General features: G+C 36.7%; 2 protein-coding genes across 2 annotated transcripts; both read right to left on the bottom strand.

Moving 5' to 3' along the window:
- Positions 1–202: 202 nt before the first annotated feature.
- On the bottom strand, positions 203–1,656 carry LOC132631670 (ethylene-responsive transcription factor 5-like). The gene has a single exon (XM_060347336.1). The coding sequence runs from the start codon at positions 1,327–1,329 to the stop codon at positions 517–519; it is 813 nt and encodes a 270-aa protein (XP_060203319.1). The 5' UTR covers positions 1,330–1,656; the 3' UTR covers positions 203–516.
- A 963-nt stretch (positions 1,657–2,619) lies between these two features.
- Positions 2,620–3,852, bottom strand: LOC132631065 (uncharacterized). Its single transcript, XM_060346664.1, has 2 exons — positions 3,422–3,852; positions 2,620–3,310 (listed from the first exon to the last, which is right to left on the bottom strand). The coding sequence occupies exons 1-2, from the start codon at positions 3,850–3,852 to the stop codon at positions 2,620–2,622; spliced, it is 1,122 nt and encodes a 373-aa protein (XP_060202647.1).
- Between the last annotated feature and the right edge of the window lie 8,214 nt (positions 3,853–12,066).

The raw sequence follows: 12,066 nt of genomic DNA, 5'->3' as shown, positions 1-12,066 counted from the left end.
AACTAAAGACGTATATAATGTATCAAAATATCTTATGAATTTTATGATTTTAAATATGCGAAGTCGAATGTTGGTGTTAAGAATTTAGAAAAACTAAATAACAAAATTTAATACTCTTCTTATTAAAGACAGCCAAAAAAAAAAAAAAAATACAGAGAGGGAGAGAGAGATAAAGGAGTTATATATGTACAGGCATACATAGTTCTTGCTGAATCTTAAGGAGGTCTATGATTTCACAGTTCCAGACTTCCAGCCCAGAGAAATGAATAAACCAATCGAACAGATTTCTAACTGACGCTTTTACACAAAATAAAACTTAATCAAAGAAATTAAGAAAGGCCAAGACACACCACCATCTTCTCCATCTCCTATTGAATCATAATTACCCTAGCTAGCCTACCCCTACATCTTTTTATAGAGAAATCACCTGAGACTTTTTATAGTCAGGTGCCATATATTTATCCTTCATCTACTGAATACTGACATTTCATATTAAATCACACAGTTGTCCTTTATTTACATCATTAAAAGTTGTGAATATCCCATATGTGGAGACAATGGTGATAGTGGCGGCACCTCATAAATACCCTTTCCGTCTCCACAGTCCCAAATCGTCGACCAACTAGACGGCGTTAATGGAGCTGCCGTCGTCGGGATAACTCTTTCTTCTTCTCTTTTCATTTCTTTCTTGATAACTACTAGCTCAGTTTCTCTCACCCTTTTTCTTCCCGAGTTCACTTGCTGTGGGTGAATCTCAACATCATTTTGTTGCTTAAAGTTAGCAACTTCAAGACGGAAATTCAGTATTGCTTTGCTGCCTCTAAGTCTAAACGCCGCCCAGTCATAAGCCTTGGCCGCATCAATGGCGGTGTCGAATGTTCCTAACCAAACCCGAGTCCCCTTTCGGTTGGGGTCGCGAATCTCCGCCGCGAACTTTCCCCACGGCCGTTGCCTAACTCCTCTGTAGTGCTCCATGGAAACTTCCACTTTCTGAACAACTGGCTTCGTGGGTATCGCAATGTTCAGAGGAGGCTTCCGTTCTTTGAAGCTCCTTTGCTTTGGAGAATTCGAACTGATACGGCCAGCTGACACTTTTGGTTTTTTCTTAAACTCGAAAAAGCAATCGAACTCTGTTTTTGAGAATTCAAGATTGGAACTTTGAACGGTGTTCGCACATGAGTTGAATGTTGTTTCAAAAGAGAAAGTTCTGTCCAGAGATTCAGAACTTTGGTTAGTTTCAGGGATATAATGTTCCTTGAATTGAAAATCATCAAGAAGATGTTGCCTAATCGAATCAAGTGTGCTACAAGTCTCTTGCGGTAAAGCCATTTTTGTCCTTCTAGTGAAACAAAAGAATTTCAGCTATATTTGTTCAAATTCTCGGAGAATCCAAAGTAAAAAGAAAATTGAGTTGAGTGGAAAAAGAGTGTGTGGAGGATTTGTTATAAAGAGCAGAAATTTGAGACTGGAAGTGTGATGAGGTTTCTTACGAGCCTTCTCGGGTGGAGAAAGCAAGCACCGTGTGGCCTATTCCATAAACTTTAGTGCTACTCAGTTTATGCTATTAATATATTTAAAGATTGCTGCTTGGGACAAAGTGCTGATATATGCTATTTTTGTCCTTTTGTTAGCTTTCCTTTCAATGATGGAAGTCCCATGTCTTCCACCAAGGGTCCAATTTCCAGCCTGCTTCTGTATTTTCTCCCCATTTTGTAGTTATCAACAAATGCTTACGTAGTAATTATAATTATTATAATTATTTTTTAAATAATTTGATTGTGTAATTATATTTTTACTTAATTAGTCCAGAACTTAAACTCTTTCTCTCTCTTTTTTTTATTTTGGCGAAAAACTTAATTTCTTTCAAGTTTCAGCACATGCATATACAATTAATTAAATAAGAATTTAAGTTACATACATCAATAATGTAATATTATAACATTAATTTAATTGAACCAATTATCATTTATTACAAGTTACCAATCGTGCCTTTAAAAAAGATTACATGTAATGATATACCTTCTAGATAAATTTTTGTATAAATATATTTTAAACACTATACAAAAACTTAAACTCATTAAACAAAGACATAAGCAGGAAGCCGCTAGCAAACATAAACCACAGCACGTGAATGGACTAAAGGCAAAGGGACCTGATCACCTTTTTTTTATTTTTTATTTTTTTATATTAAACCAATTCCATAGACTACCGTTGTGTATGGCCATTGGGGGTTTGGCATTGACCCCTATCTTGTTAATAAGATTAGCAAAAATATACATGGGAGGAGGGCTACGCCATGACTCCCTCGTTAACATTTGTAAGGACCTCCTCTCTTATATCTACCCCTATGAGCTAGAAGAACACTACTAATTAGATAGTATTCTAATTAGTTATGTTCTCATTATACTAACAACTCACGGGACATCATAACTATAGTACAAAAACAACCTACTTATTTTACATAGGACTTGCACCACATTCTTAGTGAAGGTGCTGCCAGTAGTCCAGCAAAAATAGTTAATAGTTTGTCCAAAAAATCACGCTCCCTCCTATGCATTGGATTAATAGCTTCCATGTTGATCTGACTGCTGCTTCTCCTTTTCCACTCCTGTATGTACTTCATGTTCTTCTCCTAGTTCTGATTCTGAAGTTTGCTAGTTGAGCTTTATCCATCCTCACTGCTCCCCTAGCCTGCCTTGGGATTTCCTGCATCGTATAATACAAGTTAGCAATGAAACTAAACTGTGTGTTGCTGCCAAATTTAGCTAAAGAATCAGCTACTGTGTTTGCTTTCCTGAAACAATGTTGCACTTTGATTCTTCTTTTGTCTATAATCCTTTTCAAGGCTTCTATCTCCTTCAAGAATTCCCAGGGGATGCTATATTCACCATCTAGCCACTTCACCACTAGGATTGAATCCACCTCTATAATACCATTGTTAATATCGTTATGGTTCAACCAGTTTATACCAAAACTTGCAGCCTGGATTTCAGCACTATTAATAGAGCAAAATTGTACTGCTTTAGCAAAAGCCATAATAATGTCTCCTCTAGAGTTTCTAGCAATTCCCCCAATTCCTGCTTTGTTGCAAAGTACCATGTTGCTTCCATCAGTGTTTATCTTGATAGTATTCACTAGTGGTTTGCTCCAAACGACAGGAAAGCTAGTTAACACTGCTTTGTGAGCTTCCATACTACTACATATCCTGCTCCAGTTGTCTCTCAAATAGCCTTTCTTGTTCATGATGCCCTTCACATGCTGAGCCACTTCATAATAAATCTTGGCCTCATAATATTTCTTGTTTCCATATCTGACAGAACTCCAAGCTTTCCACAACTCCCAACAGATTAAGACAGGGATGCACTAGTATGCCACTCTCAACATGGAGTTATTAGTGTTAAAATTCCACCATGTTAAGAACCTTGCTTGAATCGTCTGATTCTGTATCTTAATACCCAAAGAGTCTCCAAAAAATTCCCAGACCTTCTTAGCTAACTCCCCTTCAATGAAGACATGTAGCATACTCTCCTCTTTAGGATCATTACAGCAAATACACATAGGATCAGATTCATTAGAGAAGTTCTTAATTCTATCATACATGGGCATCTTCTTCTTGATAATTCTCCAGCTGATAAAGGCCATTTTAAAGGGGTTTATTTTATTCCATATACACCTCCAGATAGGAGATTCAGGCTGCCTTTTCCTTAGGACCTGAAAAGCACTGGCACATGTGAATTTTCCTGATGGATTATCCATCCAGATGGCTTGATCAACCTTGTCTCTTTGCCCTATGTCCACCTTCTGAATGACATAGCCGATATCAGGTGGAATAAGCTTTGTAATGTATTCCATGTCCTAGTTATCTCCTACTAGACAGTCTGCCACCATAAGAGTACCCGGATTGCTCCCAGAGTGGTGATAGATAGCTAGTGGGCCAAGACCTGTCCAATTGTCCCACTAGAAGGACACTTTAGCTTCATTTATCCTCCATAAGATGTGTGGTTCAGCCTCAGATTTAATTCTCAAAAGTTCTTTCCAGATGAAAGATTGATATCCTTGTACATTTCTTGTAACCACATGACCTCTTTGACAGTATTTTGCCATCATAAACTGAGCCCATATGTTATTTTCTACTCTCAGTCTCCACCATCTTTTGGAGGCAAAAACCTTACAAATGTCACTAATACTTTTGAAGCCTATGCCCCCTTCAACTTGAGGGTAACACATGTTTGCCCAAGAACTCCAATGATATCTCTTTTTGTTGTCAGTCTGCCCCCAGAAAAAATCAGCAAAATATTTTTCAAGCTGTTTTATGATTCCTTTAGGGGGTGACATTGCAGCTAGTGTATGAAGAGTTTGAAACTGTAAGACATGCTTAATAATAGTTGCTCTTCCCCCAGATGATAGAATATTACCTTGCCATCCTTGAGCCTTGTTCATGACACTTTTAACAATGTCAGAAAAATATGAGAGTCTTTTCCTCCTAGGGAAGATAGGACATCCTAAGTACTTCATAGGAAAAAACTGATGTTTGTAGCCAGTAGTTCTACCAATCATTCTTCTTCTAGCTTCAGGAGAGTTAGTAGCAGTCAAAAACACACTCTTGTCTATGTTGATTTCTTGACCAGATTCCTTCTCATATTGTTTCAAAATCTTGGTGATCATTTTGATACTTCTCTTGTTCCCAGATGTGAAGATGACAATGTCATCAGCATAGCATAAGTGATTAATCAGAGGCCCCTTTTGTTGCGTAGTGTAGCCTATATACCTTTCTTTGTTGTGGAGTTGATTTAGAGCCTTAGACAAGGTTTCAGCAGCCAGTACAAAAAGTCCAAGTGATAGAGGGTCACCCTTCTTAAGGCCTCTGGTAGAATGGAAGAAACCATGCCTCATACCATTGATCATGACTGAGTACCATACCTCAGAAATGAGTCTATGTATGATGTCTATGAAAACTTCAGAAAATCCCATTTGCCTGAGGGTAGATTTGAGAAAAAGCCAAGAGACTTTATCATAGGCCTTAGCCATATCAAGCTTCATGACAATGTTCCCATATTTGTTGTTCTTATTGATATCCTGGACAAATTCTTAAGTTAGTAAGACATTTTCAGTGATCAGTCTGCCCTTAATAAACCCAGTCTGATTCTGAGAGATCAACTTAGGGAGTATGTTAGTCAATCTGTTGGAGATGATCTTGGAGATAATCTTGTTTGAGAAGTTGCTCAAACTAATGGGCCTCATCTGAGAGAACTTGCTAGGGGAATCCACCTTAGGTAAAAGTATTAGGCAGGTGTGGGTAAAAAACTTGGTCAGTTTCCCCCCTCTAAAGAAATCTTTAACCATGTTATGGGACATCCTCCTTGATAATATCCCAGGTAGCTTGGTAAAATCTTCCATTAAATCCATCAGGCCCAGGGGCACTATCAGGATCCAAGAGAATAATAGCTTGAAAGGTTTCATCCATGCTTGGGACAGCAACCAGACTCTCATTATCCTCACTTGTCACAAGATTATCAATATTTTCCAGAATCTTGAACTCATTAAGTTGATCAGGTTGAGAGAACAATCTATGGAAGTGTCTGATGGCAGCATCAGCAATTCTGTCATCCCCTTGGATCCATTCATCAAGCTCATTTTTGATCCTGTATATATGAGTTTTTTTCCTCTTATGCCTTATAACACTATGGAAATATTTAGTGTTACTATCTCCTTCTTCTTGCCATTTAATCCTGGCTTTCTGTCTAAATATAGAAGTCTCCTTATTCATCCAGTGAATCTGTTCAGCATATATATTCATCCAGTGAACCTGATCACTTGACTTTATTGTTCCTTTCGATACATACTTCTCACGGCTTTGACGCTTTGTAATTTAATTTTCGATAATTATGTTAAAAAATAATTGGAGATAATTAGAATGATAACAGTAATGATAACAGTTTCTACTATATTAGAAAGGGAAGAAACGTGAATATACAATAATATAAAAAGTTTACATACTCTTAGAAGTTAATTACAATTACCATTCAAATGTCAGATAAGGAGTTATAACATATTGCTACAGCCTACATATAAGGAAATCATCGGTAAATCATGTCAACAATAACCCATTACATTATCTTCCTATTTTTTTGCCATCATCTTCCTATTTTTTGCTAGTACGATATTTTCTATAACTGCTTTTATAGGTTCCCCCTTTCTACTTCCTATATTGCCGGTTTTTATTTTCCTTTTTTACGTCTTCCCTAGTTTGCTTTCATTATTCATTGAGGGAGAATAAAATCATAGTTTTGATTCAACACGGCGAGCAATGGCTAGAGTATAATAAAATTGTTACATATAGAATATCATTTGTATAATTTTGTTACACCTTATATAAGATATTTTATATACCTTGTATAATTTTACTATACCTTGTATAATAAACTTATGTACCTCGTATAATTCATTATATTTTGTATAATGAATTTATATATCTCGTATAATTTTTTGTGAGAACTAAATAATATTTATATATGCAGTTATACCTCATATAATAATTATCTTTTGAATGTATTGTTTTGAAATATATCTACTGGATATTTTTCTAACAATGTTTGCTTCTTTTTTTTTAAAAACTTTTAATGAATCTGTATTACATAGTGTTAGCCTTGAGCAAATCCTCGAAAACACACAGCAACCAGGAAAGATGGAAGTTTTTTTTTTGGTAAATAGGATATTTTATTCATTAATCAAACTTAAGAGTCATTACATAGAGACTAGCCTAGGCAACATAGTATCCATTCCATCTCTTAGAGAAATAACAAATGTGTGTGTGGGGGGGGGGGGGGGGGGGGGGTACATCATCAAGCCTCCAAAAAGTATCTTAGCTCATATGTCAGCAATTCTGTTAGCTTCCCTATAAATGTATTTGATTGATGTCCTTCCTGCTTTAAGCAATAGGTACCTATAATCATCAAGCAAATTTGGTGGAAAAAGACTTGTTAAATAACATATTTATGAGTTCTTTATAGTTAGTTTCGATCTTTAGAGGAAGCAGGTCCTTTGAATAGCAATTTTCAACTCGTGAAGAAGGGCCAGTCTTTCCATGTATATATTAGTGGCATAATGGATTCCCATGTTAAATCCAAAAATCCATTTCTTATTGCTGTCCCTGAATTCTCCACCGATTCCTCCTTTACCAGGGTTCGATTTGGAAGCCCCGTCAATGTTAAGCTTAAAGAAGTTTATGTCTGGTGGATCACATTTAATGTTTTTCCCCCCAAGAGGAGGTTCCCATCACAAGGAGGAGGATCATTGTCCCGTAGCGGGTTCCCATAGACTTTGTAGCCCTCAAATGTGGCTACACCTTCCTTACCACAAAACATGTAACCATGCAACTCACTATCAATACTCACCTCATTATCATGAGCACATTATCCTTAAGGAGAGAATAACCAACTAAGGGTTGAGAATCAAAGCATGTAATTTTACTCTCAAAAGAATCATTGTCATAACCCTCTACATGGAACACAACACTATCACAACCTTGTGTCTCATCAAATGTCAATAAAGTAAGATCAAGAGACTCATCTTCATATGTATCAAACAAAGGTGATGTGTTATATTCATAAGCTCTAATCTTAGATTAAACAAAAGGATTTTCAAATAAAAGTGCTAATGCTACAACCAGTCCATAAATTGTTAAAGCTTCCATAAAAGCTAGACTAAGCAATAGCGTACCTCGTATTTTTCCCTCTGCCTCAGGCTGTCTCGCGATACCCTCTACAGCTTGACCCGCAGCAAAGGTGATGTGTTATATTCATAATCATTCATATTATCAACTAGTTCAAGATCATCACTAATGTGAGGTTCATTAAGCATGACACAAAATTCCTCAAATAGTGGATTAACATTACAAGCAAGTTGATTAACACAAGTACCCACAGTAGTTGGACTCAAATTAATCTTGCTAGAAGAATCAATTCGGCCATTGCTAGGATCAACTAGTGTGTGAGCTATCATCTCACATGACAATGTACTAACATTCAATTCACAAGTGTCAACACTAGGTGGATACAAATTGACCTCACAAGAAGATTCAATTCGGTCATCAATAGGATCAACTAGTGTTGGAACACCCCTATCAACAACATTGTCAATATTCATCAAAGACCAATTAAGCTCAACACATGGTAAAGAATCATTAAGCTCAATGCATGGTAAACTATCTTTCATACTCAATTCGGCATCAAGATCACTCAAAGAAGTAGGAGTATTAGGATAAGATTCTTTACCTCGATGTGTATTCAAAGGATCTTCTTTACCTTAAGCTACCAATGGTAAGCTCACTTGACCAATTGGAGGGATGGTCTTGGGCTCCATTCTTTCTTTCAAGCAGGGAAGTTTTTCACATGAAGACTTCTTTAGTAATTTATCTCCTTGAGTATCTACAAAAGAGTCTTCACAACAAGATGAAGAAGTAAATAGGTTGGAATGATGTTGTGACAACTCCCTCTCGTCACTCCGCACAACCTCTCCTTTTTCCGCTCTAGAGTTGTCACATAGCTCTCCCTTACTTCTCTCAATTTTGTATCTCTCATGTTTTTCGGAAAGGGAATGAGCTCCCAAAATGCCCTTCGAAAGATTAGGAATGTGCTTGGTGTCTTTTTTCTTTCCATATGGATTGATAAAGCGACACCTCCAAAATTCATTTAAGGCACTCCAAGTCTCAATTGGGTTCCCCCTTCCTTTCTCATGCTCCGAATGCTTTATAAGAATCCCTTTGAGGGTTCTAGAAGCTTGCTCCACTTTCTTTTTTTTTCAAGTAGTGGTAACTTTCAAAAATCTCATCCAACTTGTGTTCTCATTCGAAGTAACCTTCTTCATTAGATTTTGGACACAAGGTTGGCCACTCCACGTGGAATTTTGCACATTTGCAACGAATAGGTTCTCTCTTTCTTGCACAAGTTGAGCCATGCACGCCTCTATACCCTACTTAGTAGCAAAAATTCCTCACGTCACTCATATTCGCACTCACCTTACCTCTCAACCTAGTGTTTCTTCCAAAGTTGGTAAAGAACCTCTTATCCCAAATCAATTCACAAGGTTGCTAAGCTTTGTGGAAGAATGGATTATTATTTAATGAATGACGGATGACTCAAAAACTAACGGAAAGAGCCAAAGAAGTTCCAACAAAATTAAAACGAGAAATGCTTGAAAGAATTGGTACGAAAAGAATTTGCACTCAAGAACTAGTTAACAACAAGTAAGGACAATTACGAGTCGTTAATTAGCTTGGACAGTCAAAGAAATGAGAAGAAGAAGTGAACAAACCTTGGCCAAACACTTAGAAAATTCGGAGCTGCTTGCAGCGTGTTTTTAAAACACATAACTTTTTCTACAGAGCTCCGATTGATGAACAGTTTGTTGATTTGGAAAGTAGACTCACTGAACTTCAATTTAGATAGGTGATGAGTCTCGTAACTCCTTATATACACAAAGATATGCCCCCCTAAAGTTGGACCAAAATCTGCCAACACTTAAAAAAAAAATATCAAAGTGTTGGAAAAAAACAACTCTCTGAATGTGGAACCCACGCGCCCATCAGGTGCGACTGGGCATCCTGGCGCGTCAGGTTGACGTGGTTACTGGTGTGTCTGTTGACGTGGCATTGACGTCAGCGACTGACGTGGATTTTTTTTTTTTGACATTTTGGGCTGAATTGTTATTTTGATTTTTTGTTTTTGTTTTGGGCCCACACAAACACTTTTCAATCCTTTGACTTGAAGACTTTTGGATCAAACACTCTCTTTGGTCTTCTTCTTCAAGATGAACTTATGAAGACCTATGAACTTTAAGAATACCCAAAACTCAATCTATACCCAAATCAACTTATTTTTCTCCCAAATTTCGGATTTAAGTCCTCTTTGACTAGGAGAACAAACCCCAATAAAAATTAGCTCTAAATAAACTCCAAATTACTAATCCCACTTTGTTAGTTTCTAAACTTTGCAAGAACACCCATGAAGATATGAAGATCTTCAAGAACACTATGAACTTCAAATTTGCAATTTCTTCTAATCAAGTCCAATTAACCCAAATTTCGAATCTAGATCCTCCTCAACATAGAGAACAAAGCCCAATACAAATTGAAATCAACTAACCCAAATTTCTTGTTCTTCGAGTTCTTCAAAACTTCAAACCCAACAATGGTGAATTCTTCCAATCAACTTGAAATGGCCCCAAATTTTGTATGTGGCTTTCTCTCAAGTTAGAGAACAAACCCCAAACTTTTTAAGCTCAAACAACCACGAATTCTTCAAGACCAACTTCAAGTTCTTCTAAAACCTTCAAGTTCAACAATGGTGATTTTTCCAAAGCTCTTCCAAACACCTTGAAACTTTAGATCTAGGTAGACTTGACCTCTAGGAATTCAAATGTACACTCAATTTCACTCAAATTGAACAATAGACCAAATTTTTGAATTTTCTTGGGAATTTTCAATTTTGTTTTTTAGATTTTCAAAATAAGACGAACCTAGGATTAAGAATTGTAGGAACAATCCTTTAGCCTAAGCTCTGATACCAAATGATATGATTCCTACAACCGAAACTCTAGGAATCTAACCTAAATGCTAGAATTGAAAGATAAAAGAAGAATTTGAGATGAGAAGAGAAGGATAGGAGCAAGTCACAATTAGTAAAGGAATTATAGGTAAATTTGGATATATGAAATCCAAACTCTCCTAATCGATTCCTATTAACGAACCTATACTATTTGAATTCAATTAAGAGTTAATCAAATGAATCCACAAATGAACAACTCTACTATGAAATCAATGGAAAAGGGTTTCAATATCCAACAATGGAATTCGCCATAATTAACTATCACTAACACTAATCACTAGATTAGCACTACACTAAACTACCAAACAAATTATCGCTCTTTAAAAGTATTCATCTCAACATTATTCAAAACTAAGTAATGAAATAACTAAGTGGAGTATTTATACTACTGTACTAAAGAAGACTAACTAGCTTATTACAAAAATACCCTTAATGAAGTAAGAGCCTTGTTTGGTTGTCTTCTCCAAAGGATGATGGCTTATCTTTTGATAATATCCTCTTTGCATCATTAGCCACTATTTGCATAACTAGCCCCCATCTTCCAAGCTATCTCCATAGCTTGATCATTTTCACATATAGGTCTTCAATGGCCTTCAAAGGCTCGCTCTTTGTCATTAATGAGTGTGTTGCGTGAAGATACCCGCTTAAGGCCTCTTAAAGCACCTCAAATGTGGTGGATTTGCTCCATGGAACATCATTGGCTTGAGGACGAGCTCCACCACGAATCCTAACCCTCATAATTACCCTTTTAGGTTATCATCTTTCAAAAATCGTGCAATCTCATCCCTGAGGTGCTTGTAGTTAGCGGTTCGATGACTATGGGTTCCATAGTAATTGCAAAATAAGCTCATATCCCTCTGACTGGGATCTGATCTCATTGATCTGGGTCACTTTGCACCATCAATCTTACTTATTGCTTCGACCAATTCTACTAAATCAACATTGAAATTATATTTCGATAACCTCGAATTTTCAATATTGTCTGTAACTGAATCAACTGTTGTAGATTTAGACTACAACCCCAGTCTATCTTGACTTGAATCTACCTTTCTGTCAGAAATTGGTCTTTCATACTGATTATTTATGTTCTGTTCTGGTCTTGAACCGGACCTTTCCTATTGTCCATACGGTTGATATCTTTCTGTTTCAGATCTGAAATCGTGATCAGCATTCCTTCTAGGCTTGTCATGGTTCCGACTCTGGCCAGTCGATCCAGCCAGTAACCCAAACTGGTCATCTTTCACTTGTTTTTTTTTTATTCATACCTATTATGAACATCCGCCCATGTTGTAGCAGGAAATTCCAATCACTACAATAAAATATGCTTTTAGCGGCAATTAATTTGCGACAATAACTTAATTGCAGCTAATTATATTCTAGAATCAATTATTACCGGCAATACCAAACTTTAGCCCTAACAATAAATGTCGTTAAAGGCTTTAGCGACCTTGGATATAATGGC

Source organism: Lycium barbarum, chromosome 3 (genome assembly GCF_019175385.1).
Source record: "Lycium barbarum isolate Lr01 chromosome 3, ASM1917538v2, whole genome shotgun sequence".
NCBI lineage: Eukaryota > Viridiplantae > Streptophyta > Magnoliopsida > Solanales > Solanaceae > Lycium > Lycium barbarum.
This window is presented reverse-complemented; position numbering and strand designations above follow the sequence as displayed.